The sequence below is a fragment of the Pieris napi genome, chromosome 9 (genome assembly GCF_905475465.1).
Source record: "Pieris napi chromosome 9, ilPieNapi1.2, whole genome shotgun sequence".
NCBI lineage: Eukaryota > Metazoa > Arthropoda > Insecta > Lepidoptera > Pieridae > Pieris > Pieris napi.
The window spans coordinates 5,947,759-5,969,300 of NC_062242.1; the positions used below are offsets into that span (position 1 = coordinate 5,947,759).

Here is a 21,542-nt window from a genome sequence, read left to right on the forward strand (position 1 = left end):
TTTCAATTTACCAGTAGATCATAATATTCACGAGTGGTTTACAGTTTTTATTTAAATGATTTTCACGCGACTTGCGTGAGTACCTTAACGAATTTTACCAAAAGCTTTTATTGGGAAAATAATATTAAAATAAACCACTGTCTTATATAGATAGATGTAATAGGGAGATGCCACAGGACCAAAATTGTAAAAGGGTTATTTTTAATTATATCAGAAATATTAACATCTATTTAAATACAATGACTAAATTAAATTACAAGAATCGAACTTTTTCTTTATTCAAATCACCTTTATTCAAATTAGTGTACAGGGTAGTTTTATTGTTATTTGATAATATTATGATAACCATTTTTAGTGATATAAATTTAAAATTTTTATTGAAGTTTATTATTTTTTATACTTACATGAACCTCCACTAGACCCTTAATAATAATTAATAATATATTATGATTCTCCTAAAACTACACAAATCTAACATCGTCATTTATTTATATTGTTCGTGAACACGTAATCTTATTTAGGCGTTCCTGATCACATTATTTTTTTTGCCTATACAATCTTTTGATTGAGTTGCATATATATATATTTAATATATTTAATAAACATAATGACATAACTTTTTTTCACAATTTAGTAGTTCAGTCTTGAAAATGCGAGAAACAGAGGTTTTATAGTAGGTAAATGTTTTTAGTCTAATTTATTGGACTGTGAGTGCTAAGCGCACTACTATAGAAACAAACATTTCTATAGAAAAATTACGAAAAACAATTTCCACTGGCTTTAGAACCCGGTTTATTTAACCTATATGTCATCTTTGAAACAAAATACCCTTTAGCTGTAATTGAAAAAGCATACTGTACAATCTGTGTAATCTAATTAAACAAATTCATTTCGTTTTATGAGGTGCGATACAGGATAATTATCTTTTCTATCGTTTATAAAGAGCGCAATAGGCTAGATTTTATCATTAATACATTTTCTATTAGAGTTGCAGTTAAATAATAACAATAATGTTAAATCGGATTTTATTAATATGTTTCTGTAAGTAAACTGCATATAAGATTGTATGCAGACGGCATACACGATATCTTTATATCGTATGTGATTTTAAGAAGGGGCCTTTAGGATTTCTTTCTTTGATTGTAAAAGTATCTACACAATGGGTAATCTTTTTTCAGGTCTGTATTATGCTGATGCTGCGAGCCTGTGGCTTTTTGAAAGGTATTTTAATTTTATTTACATTTCTATTAATCCTATAAGTAAATTATTTCATTACATTGCTATCTTACGATTAATAATTATCTTTATGACATGGCATGGTACGTAATGCATTAATTGTTTTTCTATTCGTTAAGGAGTTTTATTTCTTTACTTCCACTGTCATTTATACGGAAATACCTGTTTTAGCCCAACAAATATAAGAATGGTGCCGCTTACTGCCCCTGAAAGCCTACTAGATCCACCGTTCAATGTAAAACTTTCTACCGTCATTTACGCCTTTGGTTACAATGGATCCATCAATGATAATACTACCCTACCTGTTATAAATGCGTATCTAGAATACAAACAAAGATATGATCTAAACGTAGTGTTGATGAATTGGGAAAGAGAGGCAAGAATTGTGGTCCCTCTAAACCTTATTGGCGCAGCTATACAGTATCCAACTACGGCTATTCTTAATACTAGGACGGTGAGTCAAACGGAAATATTTGCATCAGTTAAACCCTAGATTTAATATGTAAATTTAGACACGCTATACACGTGCTTCACAAACTCTTTATCGCAGCCAAATTATTCATAAACGTGAAGTGTTTGTTCTTATTATACTATATTGATTTCATAAAACTTGTTTTTCTTCTAATTAACACAGGATCAGAAGCCAAATAAAAAGACGCTACTACATAAGACATATTGGAAATATGTCGCATGTCGATATTTGCTTCCTTGCTAAATCTGGGACGTAGCTTGTATGTTAACATTTTTATAGGTGGGAGGTGAGTTAGGAGCCGCCCTTGTAAGATTGTCAGAGCTCGGACTTGATTTGGACAAAGTGCATTTAAGTGGACATTCTCTGGGTGCTCACCTTATGGGTTACGCTGGTAAAGTGACAAGAAGTAGTGGAAAAATAATACCCAGGTAAAAGCATATACAAAGAGCATTCATAATATAAGTATTTCTTTATTCTGTGTGTCTGCGTAGTTATACAAGATATGACATCAAAAAATTGTTCATACATACATCAGTTTTATTAGAACAAGCTAGCAAGGGAAAAAATGAAACAAGCAACCACAGAATAAAAAAAGTAATTACCAAAAAAGCAATAAAAAAAACAAAAAAAATAAAAAATACAGGATTACTGGCTTGGACCCAGCAGGACCTCTATTTGAAGGACCTGTATCATTGGTAGGATTACAACCTGGAGATGCTAGGTTTGTGGACGTCATTCATACAAATCCTATCTTTCTCGGAGATCCAGACAGGCTTGGAGACGTTGATATACGCTTTAATTGTGACATGTTACATCAGCCTGGATGCCCAAGAAATTATATAGGTAATAATAAATTTTAGATAGCACCAACAAAGCCTTTATTATTAAAACATCTTTTATATATAAGATTCTCCCGTCACAATGTGCGTTCCTATACACCTCCGAAACGGCTCGACCGATTATTATGATATTTTTTACGCATATTCATTAAGTCTGAGATTTGGACAACATCCATTTTTCATCCCCCTAAATGTTATGGGTGGTCCCACCCTTAAATTTGTATTTTTTAGATATTTTTTTTGTTTTTATTTTTTTATGATATAACATACAAAAATACATACAACCCTTAATTTTGTTACCCCCTACAATCATCCCTATTTTTTATTTGTTAATTAAAATCTTATGACTTGAACTCTGAGGTTTATATAGAGAAAAATTCACAGAAAAGCCTAAAAAGTTTCATCCCAGAAAACCAAACAGTCTCTGGGGTAGCATAGCAAAATATTTCATGTTGGTATGTATTAAAATGGTAGGGTACAATCACATTAAAGAGAAACGAACGTTCGCGGGGGCAGCTAGTTCTTGTATACAATTCTTCTAATTCTGTATATTATTTCACTGCCCATCAATATATTATATAAAAGCCTTTAAGCGTTTTATTTATTATTTCTTTTTACTACAAATAAAAACATATTTTTTCAGAAAGTTGCAGTCACTTTCGTGCCCCGCTTTATTTCGCTGAATCTATCAACTCTCCTAGAGGGTTTGCGACTGTCCAGGCAAGAACCTGTCTTGATTGGAGGTCCAGGCGAAATAATCGAAATGGAAGGATTCTATACTGGGGAGAAAATATTGATACACAGTAAGATTTATAGGTCGGTTATCGAAAGCTGGCGGGTTCACAGTACTCACACTAATGCAATTTCACATACAGTATGTTTCAAAATATGATTTTTTTGCCATGCTATACATTTTAGTCCACTCATACACGACGGACAGTCTATTCATGATGTATTTATGATTGTATTTCAGTTTGACATCACGTCTCGCGCTTCTTCACAGACACTACACAAGCACAAAGTGTAAATGTGTTGAAGCCGCCAGCTTTAGTTAACATACCTATACCTAGTGTTGTATTCATGATATTATCTGCGTGACATTTAATATTGTGGTTTAACCGTTAATAAACTCGCAAACGATGTTAAGCATTTCAGAGAACGATTTATTTGAACTTAAAGCAAGCATTCAGAAAGGTTAATAACTTCATTAAAATGCTATTATTTTTCAATACGTTTCTATAAGTGTAGAAGCAATTGAACAATTATTTGAATAGTGAGTAAATAATATGTGCATATAAGACATACATACAGCTTAAATATTTAATTGAAAATTCTGATTGTAATTATATTTACTTTAATGTTTGTATAAATGACTTCAAATGATATGAGATCCTAATTTATAAAGCAAAGCAAGTTTGATTATTTGCAAGGGAGACACGCCTAAAATAGTGTCTATGGTGGCTTATACAGAATATGAGATAACAATGCATTATCTCACGTAACAATTATGTCAAAGTGTCGGCTTATTGTTATTTATTCCTAAGTTACAGTAAAATATTATTAAGATAGTACAAATACATATATTTAATTGATGTCTCCATTTTTCAGGGCAAAAGGAACCTACTATATAAGGACTAATCGATCACCGCCGTTTGAAAGAGGACTTAATGGAATACGACCATAAACTAATTAATATTTAATTGTATCAGAAACTTATTTATTCCAATTATTATTCAAAAAATAAATAAAAAAGTTGTTGTATTTATATTTGATTTTTTTCATACCATAACTTTACGTTTACGTACGTTTGACGACATTGTTTTTAGTTCACAGTTTATCGTTTACAATATTATAATCTATATAAGTAGTCGAATCCAATAATATTTTAATTTGTAAATTTTGAATGTAGTAGTTTTCGAAAGAATGAAATTTTCACAATATCGGACTCGCTGATGTCGAAATTGCATTAAACGAAAACTAGGATAATGTTCCTAAATCCTATCTTACACCAATTTTACAAAAAACATTACCAAGAATAGATTAAAGGCATTATAAATATTAATATTTAACTAGTCCCATTAATTAAAATAATTAATATTTTTACAATGATATGTAATAGTAACTCCTTATGAAACCAAAAATATACTTGGCATGGCAATAAATCTAAAAATATCTAGACACATGCAAACCTAGTAAATCTGCGTTGAGTAACATATTTGCATTTTGTGTCGTAATCACCAACAGACAAAAGCCACAGAAATATTGATAATGATACTTTTTATAAATTTTATGTATTCGTGTATTGAAAGAATATAAAAAGAGTGTATTACGAATGCGCGAGATTGCGTAAGACAATAAATAAAACAATAATATTATTCTAACTGCTCGCCCAGTTTTTACAGTATTTAATCATATTTAGGAGTGAAGTTCTATATATTGGCATTACGTTTCGTTGTGTTTTAAGGATAACCTTTCCTCATATCGAAAAGGTGATCACTGATCAGCCTTCTGTCATTTTAACCTTGAAGTATAGGACAGGGTTGTACGCATCAGTCGTTACTAAGTCAAATAGCCGACTAGAAGAAATGTCAATAAAACGCATAATTAAGATTAGCCGAGCCGAAAGATAACGGACAATTAGTTACATATGACTGCTTATAACATAGTTGTTTTGTTAAGTCAAAGCGTTTATATTTATGAACAATTAATTATGAAGACTCGATAATAATCTTTAATAAGAAGTAAATTGTAACCAAAAAATTTAAATAATAATATTATTAATACACAAATATAATATAATACTGAAATTTTACAACAAATATCTACTGTTAACGAATTTTCAAATGTAAGAAATTCAAATGGGTTGCGGTGGAAGTTTTTAGATATAAAACTATAAAGTGCAACATCGGGAAATAAAGAAACCCGGCTGAGTTTCTTAGTTTGATCCTTTCAGACTGCGCACATACCTTATTTAAAGTCAAATCAATCAAAATTACTAATAACGTAAAATATAAAACCTAATTAACATAAGCAATTATTTCGCCTGAGTGGTTTCGTATGAGAGAGTTATGTATTATGTAAATGACAATGACGTAAGTGATTTTGCGTGTAATTAATTTTATTTATCTTATAATTCACATCGTATAGTATCGAGTTTTTATGATTTTGATAGGATTACTGGGCCTTGGTCCACCAGGTAGGCTGGACCTCTATTTGAAGGATAATCCGACTAATGAGAGTACAACCAGGAGACCCTAGGTTTGTGGACGTATTTCATACAAATCCGATCTTACTCGGAACTCCAGACAGACCTTGGAGACGTTGATATATGCTTTAATCCGTTTTAGGTATATGTAGATACATTTTAGAAAGCACCAGCAAAACCTTTATTATAAGTAAAAACTTCTATTTAAAAATTCTAACTCTTCTGATTTCACAGTCGCAATATAATTTATAAAAGTCTTTAAGCGACTTATTAAAATCAGTAGATTATATATTTCTTTATATAAGATTTATATAAGTATTTTTATATAAATCATATAAGTATTTCTCTACTCTTTTTTGTTAGTCTAGAGACAATTAAACAATTATTTGAATATTACATTAAACAGTATATTATACGTATACTACATACATACAGCTGATTTTGAATAAATATTCTGATCGTAAACATTTACTTCCATGTTTATATAAACAACCTCAAATGATATTAGATCCTAATTTAATAAAGGTGAAAGTAAGTTTGATTGCTTGCAAGGGAGACACGCCTTATCCAGAGGTTGCATGCTTTACCTCAAACGTTATATAGTAAGAAATGTTTTGAATAAAACATTTTCTTATAGTTTTTGTCTTTTAATTTATTCCTAACCAACCTTTTTTATTGCAATTATTGTTGAAAGCTGAAATTTTTTATTTATTTTAATTACAAATATTCATGCCTTAACTTGATTGATGATACGAAGATTTAATTATATAAAGCAGTATCTGAGGCATTAAAAAAATAAAAATATAAAAGTAGTCGTTTCCATTTATATTTAGTTAGTTTTTAAATATTTAGTTTTCTTAAATTTGTTTTGTTTAAATGCAAAAAGTTTTGCGTTTTACAGTCGTAATCCTGCCTTCTAATATATTTTTTGCAACAAATAATTAAAATACATTCTAATTACTGTAAGTTTTGTTTAATTACTCTTGTAATTAATTTTACTACTACTACTACTAACAGCCTACATCACCGCTTGCGAAATATCATAAAATTATATTTATTTATAATATTTTTTTAAGCACTCGATTGAAAGAAAACTATATATTTATGTATTGTTTATAGATAAAAATTTTTTTTATATATTTTAACATTATAGAATGAACTTGATATCTCATTTTAGGATTAATTTACCCAAGAAAGCCATTTGATTTGCTTGACGTGCGTACACTCGGCTCATAAGAAACACAAATTTTTATTCTTTCTTAAGTTATATATCTGTAAAGCCATCCAATTGTTATTATTATGTGTACGTATGACATATATTACACGTTGCTGTTCTTAATTATTTTTGATAAGAAAACTATTGTTCGTTCAAAAGCGACATTTTCTATTCTCTCCCAATTTTGATACTTCTGCCAACATGATTTATCGCCTGTTTGTGATATTTATCTGTAAGTCTTCTTAGATATAGATTTAAATATGTTAATAATTTTTAAGTATATTGTTTATATATTTAACTTATAAAATAAAAATTGTTTTTTTCAGACTTCAATTATGCACAGTCAGCAAGTTTGTGGGTTTACAAAAGGTAGTTTTTTAAATATTGCTAGTTTATTAATTTATAGTTCTTGTGGAAAGTAATTTATATAATATTAATTCGATAAATAATGTTAAAGGGCTGTTAAAATATCGTTTCAATCTAATAATTAATCAGTTTGTCAAATATGGTGACTATCGTTAATGATGTTTATAGTAAAGACAATTACATAATATCATTCATCTTACTTACATAACCTCTAGAGTTACTTAATCCATGTGTTTGTTAATGTTTTCCATTCAGTTCATCGAGGTTTTTTGAGCCTAGTTCACCGTACTAACTGTATCTTTTACCAACCCCATACTTAATTCAACAAGAATAATGATTGGAATTAATTCCTTTCTAACGAAATAAATGTTTTTAGAATTATGTAATTAAACGAACTTAAATACAGTTAATTCAAAACTCGTATTATTTTGTAAAGAAATTGTAGCGATACCTACAATCCACGGCTACAATCACTGCGATGATGTCATACCCTGACTCGTACTATTGAAATTATTCCGACCGCTAAAGATATATACAGCTTTTCGACTTTAGCCACTGTGGCCTTCAGGCTGGCCGGTCAGATTTTTTTAGACTTTAGATTAAAAAAAAAGCCGCACCGCACCGTCTTTCTCCACAAAATCTATATTTTCTATCAATTTCAGCAAAGACACTTACATGTCAATACCCCTTACATCGCCGCTAGGCCTACTGAATACATCGTTTAATGTGTCGTTTGATTCTGTATTTTACGCATTTGGATTTAATGGTTCACCTGATGGAGACACAACTAAATCTTTTACACATGCATATATGGAACTCAAAGAGAACATTGATGTGAATTATGTACTTCTTAATTGGGAAAAGGAAGCGAGTAGTAAAGACGCAGGGCCCATAATTCAGTATCCAACAATAGCCATCAAAAATGTTAAGATAGTAAGTAAATATATAAATTTATTGGTTGGCTTTTGATAAAACAAACAGCTCTAATAAGACTTGGAGTCTATATTTCCGCGTTATAAGCCGTCCAGGCAGGAACAAGAAATAGACATCTTCATAATGATAATTTTTAAGATTTAAGCGAATAAACCAATTAATATATTATTAATAATTATAATGTCATTATATTCGTTTTAGAAATTATTTAACAAATGTAATTTGTTTCAAGGTTACATTCGTACTGGTGTTTTATGAAAAGAGTGTATGACTATTGACTACGTAAGACAATATCAATAAATCAATAATTCACCCAGTTTTTATATTAGACTAATAATCACCAGTGAAGTTCTATACGTGAGGAAATAGGTGATCAACCTTCTGTGCTTTTTAACCCTGAAGTATCGTGGGTTATCCGACAGGGTTGTACGCATCATCTGTTACTAAGTCAATTAGCCGACTAGAAGAATTGTCAGTTTATTGGAAGGAATTAATTAATTTAATACCTTCTTTCAAGATTGGAGAACAATTAGGAGACGCCCTTTTAGAATTATCGAAACATGGACTTGATTTAGATAAAGTGCATTTGATAGGGCATTCTCTTGGAGCTCATCTAATAGGCGCCACTGGTAAACAACTAAAAAAGAAAAAGAAAATCGTTGGAAGGTATGACAGTTAATTTTTTTTAAATTAATTTATCCAATCTTGTTCAACATTTTACTCCCTTACAGAATTACAGGATTAGATCCCGCTGGACCTCTGTACAATAAGCCTACTTTACTAAAAGGATTAAATAAGAACGATGCCGTGTTTGTAGTAGCCATACATACAAACCCCCAACTGTATGGTACTTCAAACAATGTCGGGCATATTGATATATGGCCTAACTGTGACCTGAAACTTCAACCTGGATGTCCGAATAAGTTTTTAGGTATCGTATTAAAGTATTATGCTTAAGGGGTTTGTTATTATGTAAATTATTATGGGTAACATCTTGAATTGTTAAAAAAATATTGGAGGAATATTTAGAAAGCTCCGCTTTTTAGACCTTTGCAGTCACAACCGTGCCCCGAATTTTTACTGTGAAGCCATCAACTCCCCGAAAGCATTTCCATCTGTTCAGGCCGATAGTTGTAGCGATTGGAAAACCAAAAAAGGATCCAATAACACACATCCGATTATATACATGGGAGAGAATATAGACAGGAAGTGAGTTGCAATTGTTTGTTTTTATATTATTAACATTTTACTCTTAGGACGATTTTACGTCATACCTGAGTTTTTCCTACTTGTCAGCTACACAAAATATTAAACAAATAAACGAACATATGCACACAACACAAATCCAAAGGACATCTTATATCTACTTACTGTAATGTTTTCTTTTAGATCAAGAGGATACTTTTACATGAGAACAAACAAGTTGTCTCCGTTTGGCAAAGGACTTGAAGGGATTGAAGCTTAGTCCGTATTTCTTTTAATAAAATTTATTTAATAAACTTTTTTTAGTTTTTATTTTGTTCCGCGGCGATTACCATTATTTGTCTTAGGAATGGTGCGGTACAATAAATTAGAAACATTGCCGTTACTACACTTACACTACAGTACTATCTACTTAAAGTCTTGCGGGGGGTGGTAAGCAACCCGAGTGTTCTTCAAGAACCGGGTTTCTTTAAGCAACCCGAGTGTTCTTCAAGAACCGGGTTTCTTTAAGCAACCCGAGTGTTCTTCAAGAACCGGGTTTCTTTAAGCAACCCGAGTGTTCTTCAAGAACCGGGTTTCTTTAAGCAACCCGAGTGTTCTTCAAGAACCGGGTTTCTTTACGCCTAGGGGATCTGTGTGACGGCGAAGGCCAACATGGTTTGCGATACCCAGTCGCCAGAACCAGTCTGTTTCCCAGGGCGCCTACGTGATATGAGCTCTTATTGCGAGCCTATTCACAACCTACAACTGAGATGCATCGCTTACTCATACCATGTCGTCGAAAAAATCAGCACGTGGATAACGTAACCGTAGTGGTAATCAGATTTCGTTTATTTGATTTTTAAGAAAATTGGTACCATGACCACGCGACTGAACCAAAATTTGACTGTTTCGCATTCGAACTATGACAGAATAAGCTATTTTAAAAAATTTACCTTTAGTTCAACTTTTTTGTATCCAAATGTATAAATAATATTTTAAAACATATAAAATTCAATATTTTAATTAAAGAAAAATGAATTGATTAGGTATGTACCGAAAGCTTCTTTAGGAATCTGTATTATAGGTAAAAACCACAAAAATAGCTTCCTCCTGAATAAGAAGAAAGAAGAGAAATAAGAATGCTATATCATTCTTTACTGCTTTTTGTATTTATATATTTTATTTATTCATTGGTATTTTTGTTATTTATAATATGTAAATAATAAGCAACTTCAAAATATTCTAATAGCACTATTTATTAAGTTAGCACGTTCACTACGTAACAGGCCGATATCAGCCTGCCGCGGTATTTCCGCTGGTGCGGACGAAGAAATCTATGTCCCTCTCGCTGGTGCGTAACGATTATCTCAGGTGTTTGTAAAAATTCGACAGGGACAAATATATATTTCATCTTGCAGTCAAAATTGTAGGTTTTCCCCATCAAAACATAACGGCAGGCTTTTATCGACCTACCACGCACTGACGCTGCTTTGCATCCGCTGAGTGCGGCAGTGGGCCTATTTCAGCCCGCCCTCCCAACAGGCAGCTGGCGACCCGATACCGCACAGAGCGCGCGCCCGGCCAATTAGTGTTGTGCTATCTAACTGATCTAACATAGCGTTCGATATTATCAACGATGGCAAGCAATGCAAGAAAAAATACAAATTTTGGAAAATAGAGTAATTCGCTTTGCAGTTATTGACAGTGATAGTGACAGCAGTGAAGAAATATTTTCCACTAAGATAAATAAAAAGTATTTCTGTTTCCAAGACAGGCATACATAAGTAAATAAATACATTTTTCAGTTCCTTTTCGATAATTCTGTTTTATTTTCGATATTTCTCTGTCCCATCACTACTAAAAATATATTCTAGTGCGGTTCAGGTCGATATCGGCCTGGCGCTTTTCCTGCTTTATTTCTCATTTCCTGTTTGCCAGATCCCGGGGCGAATCAAACCTAAGGAAGTTGGGTTCAAGGTCATTCTAACAATATAAAAAAAAATGTATACATTATGTTTCCACAAAGTTATAGCAATTTAATCTATCCTAGTGCTGTTGGGTCTAGAAAGACCTGCCGCGCACCGGCGGAAATATCATTGGGGGCGCATTTTGGCCCGCCGCCGCACCTGATGAAAAATTATTATTTTACTTGCCGCAGTGAACGTGTTAGGATGACGCCATCAAAATAGAAAAATATGTCTTCAGGCAATGTTCAATTGGGTATATTCATATATGTCATTCTCTTTTTTGCCAACATGTCTCTCAATTCAGCGAGTTTTTTTAAGTTTAACACATTCAATGCGATGGCGCTACTCGTAGAACAAGTTATACTGCCAGGTTTGTACGAGTCATGTGCTACCCGTATCAATGATACCAGCTATGCGTTACGACCTCTATTTTCCCGTATCCCGATTTTGACCTCCACGATCCTTAAAGACATGAAAACTCATCGCATTTACACAATTTTCTAATCAAAATTTAGGATGGAAGGATGTTAACTATCGATAAGTAAATCAAAATTTACTAATCGATAGTTAACATCCTTGTGTCTTTTTAGGTACAGTCGCCCGGGTTTCTATTTAATATTTCAGAAGTAATGAACATTTTTCAAAATTGCTGATTTTACGGGAAAATACTTCTCGTACCGCATAGAACTGATGTTATAGTGATTGGGTATACTCTTATTAATACTTGTATCTAACAAGTTAATAAGTTTCGAAAAATATTTAAAAAAATCATGCAAAATCAACAAAAACTAACTAAAAAAGATACTAGATCTTTTCCTTTAACAAAAATAATATTATAAATTAAATATTCTCTCCTTACTTATTTTACAAAAATCCTTAAAACAATAGGAACTTTCTTTTCGAAAAATTATAAGTTTCACCTTCTGTCTTTTTTGGTTTTCTCGAATTCAGCTTTTTTCGTGATCGCTACATTATTTTTCATGTTTTGCGTGCCGTCAAAAAATAGCGAGACTGTGCCCAGCACTAGGAGACTATAACTAGCGGCACGAAACTCTAGCGCTGACCGTTATTGCGCAGAAGTAAAAAATAAGGTACCTGAGGGGGGCTAGCGGAATGAAGAGCGTCGATTGGCTCTCCAGTCGCATTTTGTCCCCCGCGCGACAGTACACATGCGCAGCAATCCCCTCCACGTATCGGCCAGCGCTAGACTTACGTGCCGCTGGTTATACAAGCCGTACAAAGTACACATGTCAGAGGTGAAACTTCTTAGGCAAACTAATTTTTAAATCTTGTTCTTATTTATACAAATCTAAAACTTTAGATTTCCGAGACTTAGAGGGAGGGAAAACGGAAAATATGTTAGGAATTTAATTTTCATTAAAATATTAAAAGTGTCGAAAATTAATACAAATAATTAATTTAATTTTTTTAATTTCTTTCTTTGATAATAAAAACACATGGCATTTTAATTAACAATTCGTCATTTGAAATTTCAATAAATTATTTTGCATAAAATTTAAAATACTAGTATTTCATAAATTCTCTTTACGAAATTTTATTTTAAAAATATAATTTCTATAAGGTAATTCGCCCTTCTCACTCTATCTGAATCGCATCTTCACATCTTCGTGACGTTTTCGTAAAAACAAACCCTCATGCGCCTAAAGAAGTTTCACTTCAAAAACGTAGAAGCGTCTGTGTGCCCAGGATAACACAAAACAGCCGTGTCCGGACAGTATCTGCACAAGTCGGTAGCTGAGGAGGCCCCAACGCCTCCTCGCCCGTTTCTCAAGCTGTGGTCTGAACGCGATCAAAATCTGCGTTGCGTAAAACTTTTGCGTTTTGCAGTAGTAATACTGTCTTCTAATATGCTCGACTCAACATTTTGACGTGACAACGTCTTATAAATCGATGGAGCCTGCTGCACGCACGAAAAAACATGACTCATGCGTTACCTCGCTCTGAGGCGTTATCTCGCTCTGAGGCGTTCCATTTAAGGCTTGAAGTGCAAGCGAGAGCGCGAAGCGACAGAGAGGCACAATCGGACTCCGCGCTCTTCAGCGTTCGACATCTGTCTCTCTCCTACTTGACTGAGCGATTCGTGACGTTGTCACGTTCAACTATCGTCAGTAAACCGACTTTACAGACAACCGATATTTTTGCACAATTAAAATATATTCTAATTACTTTAGTTTTTGTTTAATTACTTTTGTAATTAATTTTACTACTACTACTACTAACAGCCTTCACCGCTTGCGCAATGTTATAAAATTAAAGTATACTTATATTTTATAATACATATTTTTAAGCACTCAATTGAAAGAAAACAATGTATTTATGTATTTTTTGTACATAAAAAGTTTCTATCTTTTATATTTTAACATTATATAATGAACTTGGTATCCCATTTTAGGATTAATTTACCTAACAAAGCCATTTGATTTTATTGACGTGCATACGCTCCGCTCCTAAGAAACACAAATCATTATTCTTTCTTAAGTTTTATATCTGTACAGTCATCCAATTTTAATTATTATGTGTATGTATGACGTATATTACACGTTGCTGTCGTTAATAATTTTTGATAAGAAAACTAATTTTGGTTCAAAGCGACATTTTCTGCCCCATCTTTGATACTTCTGCCAATATGATTTATCGCCTGTTTGTGATATTTATCTGTAAGTCTTCTTAGATTTTTATTTAAATATATTAAAAATACTTATATAATTACCATATAAAATAAAAATTTGTTTTTTTCAGACTTCAACTATGCACACTCAGCAAGTTTGTGGGTTTACAAAAGGTATTTTTTTAAATATTGCTAGTTTGTTAATTTATAGTTTTGTGGGAAGTTATTTAACGGTATAATGTTTAAAATAAATAAAATAAAATAAAATAGCCTTTATTGCTGAACTTATTTTTACAGTAATTTTTCTTACAAATACGTTTATAACTTTTAACAGTTTCTTTTCTTTTCATAAATCCGGTATCGGTAAACGGTCGTTTCTACATTTCAGCTTGTCTTTCGACATAGGCCTCCTCTAAAGATTTCCACTCTGTTCTATTTTTCGCTATGCGCGTCCATATTGGGCCCGCCACTTTTTTGATGTCGTCCTCCCATCTTCTAGTCTGTCTGCCTCTGTTTCTTTTACTATCTCGTGGTTGCCATTCTGTTATTATTCTCGTCCATTTCTCCTTCTTCTCTCTTATCATATGTCCAGCCCACCTCCACTTTAAGCACCTGTATGTTGTGTATGCATTCTTAAATTTTGTTTTGTTTTTGATACATTTTAGTTTAACTCGGTCTTTTCTTTTAATTCCTATTGTGCTTCTCTCCATTCCATTCTGACAAACTTTTATTTTCCTTGCTTGTTCCTCTGTCAATGCCCATGTTTGGCACCCATATAGTAAGCATGGTAAGATACACATATTGTATATTCTCCTCTTGTTCCTCATAGACATATCCTGGTTCTTCATGACTTCACTGAGTGACCAATATCTCTTCCAAGTATTAGTTATTCTTCTTTCTATTTCTTTTTGCATACATTCCTCAGTAGATATTAACTGTCCCAAATACACATACTCCTTTACATACTCTATTTCTTCATCATTTACTGTTATGGACTCTGTTTGTGAGGAGTTAGACATTACTTTTGTTTTCGTTAAGTTCATTGACAGGCCTGCCTTCTTACTTTCTTCCGCTAACTGTTGCAACATTTCCTTTAGGGTTTTCGGGTTTTCCGAAAATAAGATTAGGTCGTCTGCAAAGCGTAGGTGACTCAGATTTTCGCCATTTATATTTAGTCCTTTATTCGTCCAATCCAGATTTCTGAATATCATTTCCAGAACTGCTGCAAATATTTTTGGTGAAATTGGGTCTCCCTGGCGTACACCTCTCTCAACCGGAAATTCTTCGCCTATAGATTCTAGTTTTACTTGTGCGGTGCTTTTTGTGTATACGTTTTTCAGTATCCGTATGTATTTTGCATGTACGCCTTGATCTTTTAATGCGTCCCAGATAAATCTATGTTCAAGTGTGTCGAATGCTTTGTTGAAATCCACGAACCCTATGTAGTAAATTTTGTTATATTCTTTAAATTTCTGGAGTATTTGTCTAAGGGCGTGTATGTGGTCTATTGTTGAAAAATGTCTACGGAATCCAGCTTGTTCTTTGGGTTGATTTTCTTCAAGTGTGTTTGTGATTCTAGATAATATTATTTTTGAAAACACTTTGTAAATATTGGACATTAAACTGATTGGTCTGTAATTTGCTATATCTCCTTTGTCACCTTTTTTATGTAGTAGTATAATTGTAGATTTTGTCCAATCCTCTGGAATGTTTTCCGTTTTGATAATTTCATTAAATATATCTGTAAGTCTTGGAGCGATTACTGGTAACGTTGCTTTTAGAAGTTCGTTTGTAACAAGATCAGATCCAGGGGCTTTATCGAGTTTTTGTGTATTTATTGCTTTTATGGTTTCTTCCTTCATTATTTCCGGTATATATTCTTCATTAGTTATTTCGTCGTTTTCTTTTATAGTGTCTTTCTCTTTTTGACTTCGGTATAAGTTTCGGTAGAATTCTGTAGCGATTTTTAATATTTCGAGTCTTTTACCTGTATTATTGCCATCTTTCTTTCTCATACTTGGTATCCAGTCCTTTTTGTAGTTTAACTCCTTCAATGCCTTTTTTATTCCTCCTGTCTTTTCTATGTAACTTTTCATTGTATTAGATCTTTTAGTTTTTCTTTCTTTCCTAAGTTGTTCACTGATCTTTTTGCTTACTTCTGTTACTCTTTGGCGGTTTCCTTTAATTTCCTTTTGTCGTAAAAGTTCTTTTCGTTCTTGTAATAATTGTTTGATTGTAAGTGAGACTTCTTTCTTGATACTTTTGTTTGTTTTTCTGGTTACTGTTTTTAGTTGATTTAGTAATAGGTTGTATTTTTCTTGTATCGATGGATATTCTTTCTTCTCTAATTCCGCGGCATCTAGAGATGTTTGAAGATTATTAAGTAATAGTTTAGGGTCACCTGAGTATTGTACCGCTAATTGTTTATTTTGAAATCGTCTTGTTTTCTTGAACATTCCTGACATCGCAACTCGAACCATCCTATGGTCTGTGTGGAAGTTTAAATTGTTTATGATCGAAATGTTCTTGAAGGCTTTTCTATTATTAGACATAATAAAATCGATTTCATTCCTATATTGTCCATTGGGTGAGATCCATGTCCATTTTTTTGATGGTTTCCTTTTATAAAAACTGTTTAGAATACTTAATCTGTTTTCCAGTGCAAAGTTTACTAGTCTTGTTCCGTTTTTGCTTCTATTTCCATACCCATAGTTTCCTATGGTATTTTCTTCCCCACTATTTTGAATCCCAATTTGTCCATTAAAGTCTCCCATCACGATGACGTTTTTGTGTGCGTTATCAATAGCGTTTTGGAGATTTTCATAGAATTCCTCAATTGTTTTTACGTCCTCTTTTTTATCAGATTCAGTTGGTGAATATGCCTGTATAATAGACCATCTCTCTTCTTTATCTCCGTTCACGGGCAGTTTTATATTAAGGATTGCAATACGTTCCGAGAATCCACTAAGTTCTTCTATGTTGTTGACTAGATTTGCTTTCACCATGAATCCAACTCCATACAGCCCGGGCGTCTCCCCTTTATAATGTAGTACGTATTTGCCATGGTTTTCTATACCTTCTCCAAATCTGCGCATTTCGCTAATACCTATAATATCCCACTTTAACTCTTCTATTGCCAGCTCTAGTTCTTGGAGTTTTTCAGGTGTTCTAAGAGATCGACAGTTAATAGTTGCTATGTGGATGTCATTTACTTTGTTTTTCATGTTAGTGTTATTTTTCATGTTAGTGTTATTTTTTTCCTTTAGAGGGTCGTGGTCATTTTTCCCCACGATGACCAGTCGGCTTGGGGAAGTATTTTGTTTTGTTATTTTATGTTGGTTCATGTTGAGCTGTTTATTTTTCCGTTTACCGACAGTTAATTGTTATTCTTTGTTAGTTGTTGTCTTAGCGGGAAAAGACGAAAGAGAATTAGCTCTAATCCTCATTACGTCGAAAGCATTTGGTCTATTGTTAATCGGCGGCATTAGAGTTTGTTGTTTCCTTGGTTGAGCATTGTTTTGTGGGGATGATGACGTTTCTCTTTTGCGCTTTTCCTTATTTATGTTAGTATTTTTTTCTTTTACTACTAGTTTGTCAAATTTCAGGTACGCGATATTTCCCTTTTCTCTCTCCTCTTTTAGCTGCGCCTGCAACGTTTTCCTTTTCTCTATTACTTCCTTTGTGTAGTCTTCTGTAACATATACATTTTTGAAGTTTTTCTTCTTTCCCATAACTTCATTCTTCTTCCATTCGCTCGTAAAGGAAATCAGAATTGGTCTTGGTTTTCCAGAAGACTTTCCCTTTCCTAGACGATATATTTTGTTTATCTCATGTTCTTGTAATTGTATGTCAAGGTCAGTTTTGAAAATATGTATTGTATTTTGTATTAATTCTTGTGTAGACCTTTCGCCTTCATTTACTCCAAACATTATCAAATTGTTTTGCTTCTTTCCTCTTTTTAAACTTTCTACTTCCTTTTCGAGATTTTCTACTTTTATTTTTAAGTTTCTATTTTCTGTTATAATAGGTTGAAGTTTTTCGTCTAATCTCTCCATTATATTATTTGTTATCGAATCTTTCAATTCTATTGTTTGGTTCAAGATTTCATTCTTCATTTTATCAAACAATAGTTGAAACTGATCTTCCATTCTTGTAAACTAAATCTGCGTGTTATGGAACGTAATTAGTGGTAGTTTTTATTTACTTGCTCTGGCAACACTAGTTAGCTGTTGCTGTGACAAGTGTCAATGTCATTGATCTTTTGTCTATGCTCAATATGATTGGTGAATTTCTAACCTCTAATTATCACTTTTTGGAGATACTTTTGTTGAAATTCAAGAACTTACGTGATATTGTGTGAAATCGGTAGTTCCACTACACGGACGACACTTCGATTTGTGTTTTGTGACGTCGCAGTCTCAAGAACAGTGTACGAAATTATTTTTTAGCACTCAATATTACGGAGCTACACAATTACGATGCTTACAGTATGACAGCCGGAAACGGACGTATAATGTTTAAGGGCTGTTAAAATATCGTTTCAATCTAATATTTAATCAGTTTGTCAAATATGTTGACTACCGTTAATGATGTTTATAGTAAAGGCAATTACATAATATAATTCTTCTTACCTACATGACCTCTAGAGTTACTTAATCCATGTGTTTGTTAATGTTTTCCATTTAGTCCATCGACTTTTTAATAAGCCTAGTTCGCCGTCAACTGTATCTTTCACCAACCCCATACTGAATTGAAAAATAATAATGATTGGAATTAATTCCTTCGTAACCAAATAGATGCTGTTGGAATTATTTAATAAATAAAATACTTTAATCATACAGTTAATTGAAAACTCGTTAATCTTTAGTATGTCTAGGCAATTTAAATTATTTTATAAATACATTGTAGTGATACCAACAATCTACATCTGCAATCACTGCGCACGTTCTTTCTCCACAAAATCAAGATTTTCTATTATTTCAGCAAAGACAATTACATATCAATACCGCTTACGTCGCCTCTGGGCCTACTGAATACATCTTTTAATGTGACGTTTGATTCTGTATTTTATGCATTTGGATTTAATAGTTCGCCTAGTAGTCTCCCAACTATAGCTATTACACGTGCATATATGGAACTCAAAGATAACACTGATGTGAATTATGTACTTCTGAATTGGGAAAAAGAAGCTACTAGTAAAGTCGCAGGGCCCATAATTCAGTATCCAACAACGGGCATCAAAAATGCTAAGAAAGTAAGTAAATATATAATTATATGGTTGGTATTAGATAAAACAAACCATCGAAAAAAATCTAAAGAAACTTGGAGCCTTATATTTCCGCGTTATTAGCCGTCCAGGAGCAAGCCATAGAAATCTTTATAATAATAATTTTTAATATTCGAATAAACCAATTTATGTAGATACTATACTATTCATAATTCTAAAGTCGTTTTATTCGTTAACGAAATTATTTAACGATTGTATCTTATTTCAATATTACATTCGTACTCGTGTACTATGAAAAGGTTGCATAGACGTAAGACAATATCAATAAATCAATAATTCGCCCAGTTTTTTATATAAGACTAAAGCGGGCCATAGTCAGGCTTGACTGCAACATGCGGTCGCCGCACGGCGATCTGCAGTTTCCATACTAAATTCATATTCGCAATACACGGACCGCTCGAGCAGTTCCTGAGCAAACCACATGTTGCAGTCTGTCTTGACTGCAACATGCGGTCGGTCTATGGCCCGCTTAACAGTCATTAGTGAAGTTTTATACGTAAGTAGTAGGTGATCAGTCTTCTGCGCTTTTTAACCCTGAAGTATAGGACAGGGTTGTACGCATCATCCATTAGAAGAATTGTCAGTTTAAGGAATATCTTATATTTAATAACTTTTTTCAAGATTGGAGAACAATTAGGAGTCGTCCTTTTGGAATTATCGAAACATGGACTTGATTTAGATAAAGTGCATTTGATAGGGCATTCTCTTGGATCTCATCTATTAAGCGCCACTGGTAAAAAACTACAGAAGAAAAAGAAAATCGTGGGAAGGTATGACAATTAGTTTTTTTCTTAATAAATATATCAAATTTTTTTCAACATTTCACTACCTGCTTTAACAGAATTAATAAATAATAAAAAAGGAAATAAGAATTACAGGATTAGATCCCGCTGGACCTCTGTACAATAAGCCTACTTTACTAAAAGGATTAAATAAAGACGATGCCGTGTTTGTAGTAGCCATACATACAAACCCCCAACTTTATGGTACATCAAACAATGTCGGGCATATTGATATATGGCCCAACTGTGACCTGAAACTTCAACCTGGATGTCCTCATAAGTTTTTAGGTATATGGTTTATCTTCACAGCTTATTTCTGTTAACAACTTTTTGTATTTTATTTACAGTAAAGTAAGCAAAAGTTTAAAGGTGCGTAAACTTTTTTTTTGTCAAGCTGGCGTTCAGTGACACGATTCGGTAAGCTCTACAAAGCTTCAGCTTAGTGGCTGCAGGTACAACTGCTGCCGTATATAGGATTATGGGCGCGATGACTGCTGTATAAATAATATGAATTACGTCTCGATGTAGACCCCAATCTTTCCTGCCTTCGCTAATTATTTATAAATATTTGTTGCTGCATATAGTGGAGATATGTTGGTAAATCTCAATTTAGGATCTAGAGTAAAACTAGGTGTTTTTCATTTCATTAGATAGGTGGTCGCTTTTGTGGTGCAAATCTGAGTCTATTTTTTATATATCTATTATATAGGCAAGAGCAGCTTTTGCATGTCGTTCTATTTCAAGTGCCGATTCTATTTTAGTTTAAGTATTATGCTTAAATGAAAGGTTTGCTTTATTGTAATTTTTATTCGTAAAACTTATAAATCAATAAAATAAAAATGTGTTTATTCATTTGACAACAAAGAATTATAATGTGTAAGACCCTCCGATCTTCAAGAATGTTCACTCCTTATAGACGGTTGCAGTCACGGCCGGGCCCCGCTTTATTACTCTGAGGCTATCAACTCCCCGAAAGCATTTCCATCTGTTCAGGCCGATAGTTGCGACAATTGGAAAACCAAAAAAGGATCCAACGACACACATCCGATTATATACTTGGGCGAGAATATAGACAGGAAGTGAGTTGCAATTGTGTCTTTTTATATTATTAACATTTTACAATACTCTTAGGACGATTTTACGTTATACCTGAGTGTGTCTACGCTTACTTGTCAGCTAATATTGTTTAATACCAAAATATTAAACAAATAAACGAACATACATACAAAACACCAATGCAAAGAACATCTTATATTTACTATAATGTTTTCCTTTAGATCAAGAGGATACTTCTACATGAGAACAAACACGATGTCTCCGTTTGGCAAAGGACTTGATGGGATTGAAGCTTAGTCCGTATTTCCATCAATAAAATCCCATTAACAATATTTTTTATTTCTTACTTCAACCCTGTTGACTTGTTCG

The 21,542-nt window shown here is 32.9% G+C and overlaps 2 protein-coding genes across 4 annotated transcripts; both read left to right on the plus strand.

Moving 5' to 3' along the window:
* Positions 1 to 1,311: 1,311 nt before the first annotated feature.
* On the plus strand, positions 1,312 to 4,255 carry LOC125052584 (vitellogenin-3-like). Its single transcript, XM_047653511.1, has 4 exons — positions 1,312 to 1,319; positions 2,352 to 2,551; positions 3,191 to 3,350; positions 4,156 to 4,255. Exons 1-4 carry the CDS (start codon positions 1,312 to 1,314, stop codon positions 4,229 to 4,231), a joined length of 444 nt encoding a protein of 147 aa, XP_047509467.1. The 3' UTR covers positions 4,232 to 4,255.
* Positions 4,256 to 7,094: 2,839 nt separating this feature from the next.
* LOC125052219 (phospholipase A1-like) lies at positions 7,095 to 21,505 on the plus strand. 3 transcript variants are annotated; one of them, XM_047652902.1, is made up of 7 exons: positions 7,095 to 7,200; positions 7,295 to 7,337; positions 7,997 to 8,267; positions 8,785 to 8,933; positions 8,999 to 9,198; positions 9,314 to 9,476; positions 9,657 to 9,766. In XM_047652902.1, exons 1-7 carry the CDS (start codon positions 7,170 to 7,172, stop codon positions 9,730 to 9,732), a joined length of 933 nt encoding a protein of 310 aa, XP_047508858.1. In that variant the 5' UTR covers positions 7,095 to 7,169; the 3' UTR covers positions 9,733 to 9,766. The 3 variants fall into 3 exon arrangements, with proteins under 3 accessions (XP_047508858.1, XP_047508857.1, XP_047508855.1); XM_047652901.1 differs by lacking the exons at positions 9,314 to 9,476; positions 9,657 to 9,766 and adding exons at positions 21,034 to 21,196; positions 21,395 to 21,505 and having other exon boundaries at positions 7,096 to 7,200; XM_047652899.1 differs by lacking the exons at positions 7,095 to 7,200; positions 7,295 to 7,337; positions 7,997 to 8,267; ... (2 more) ...; positions 9,314 to 9,476; positions 9,657 to 9,766 and adding exons at positions 13,950 to 14,097; positions 14,180 to 14,222; positions 19,032 to 19,302; ... (2 more) ...; positions 21,034 to 21,196; positions 21,395 to 21,505.
* Positions 21,506 to 21,542: the final 37 nt, after the last annotated feature.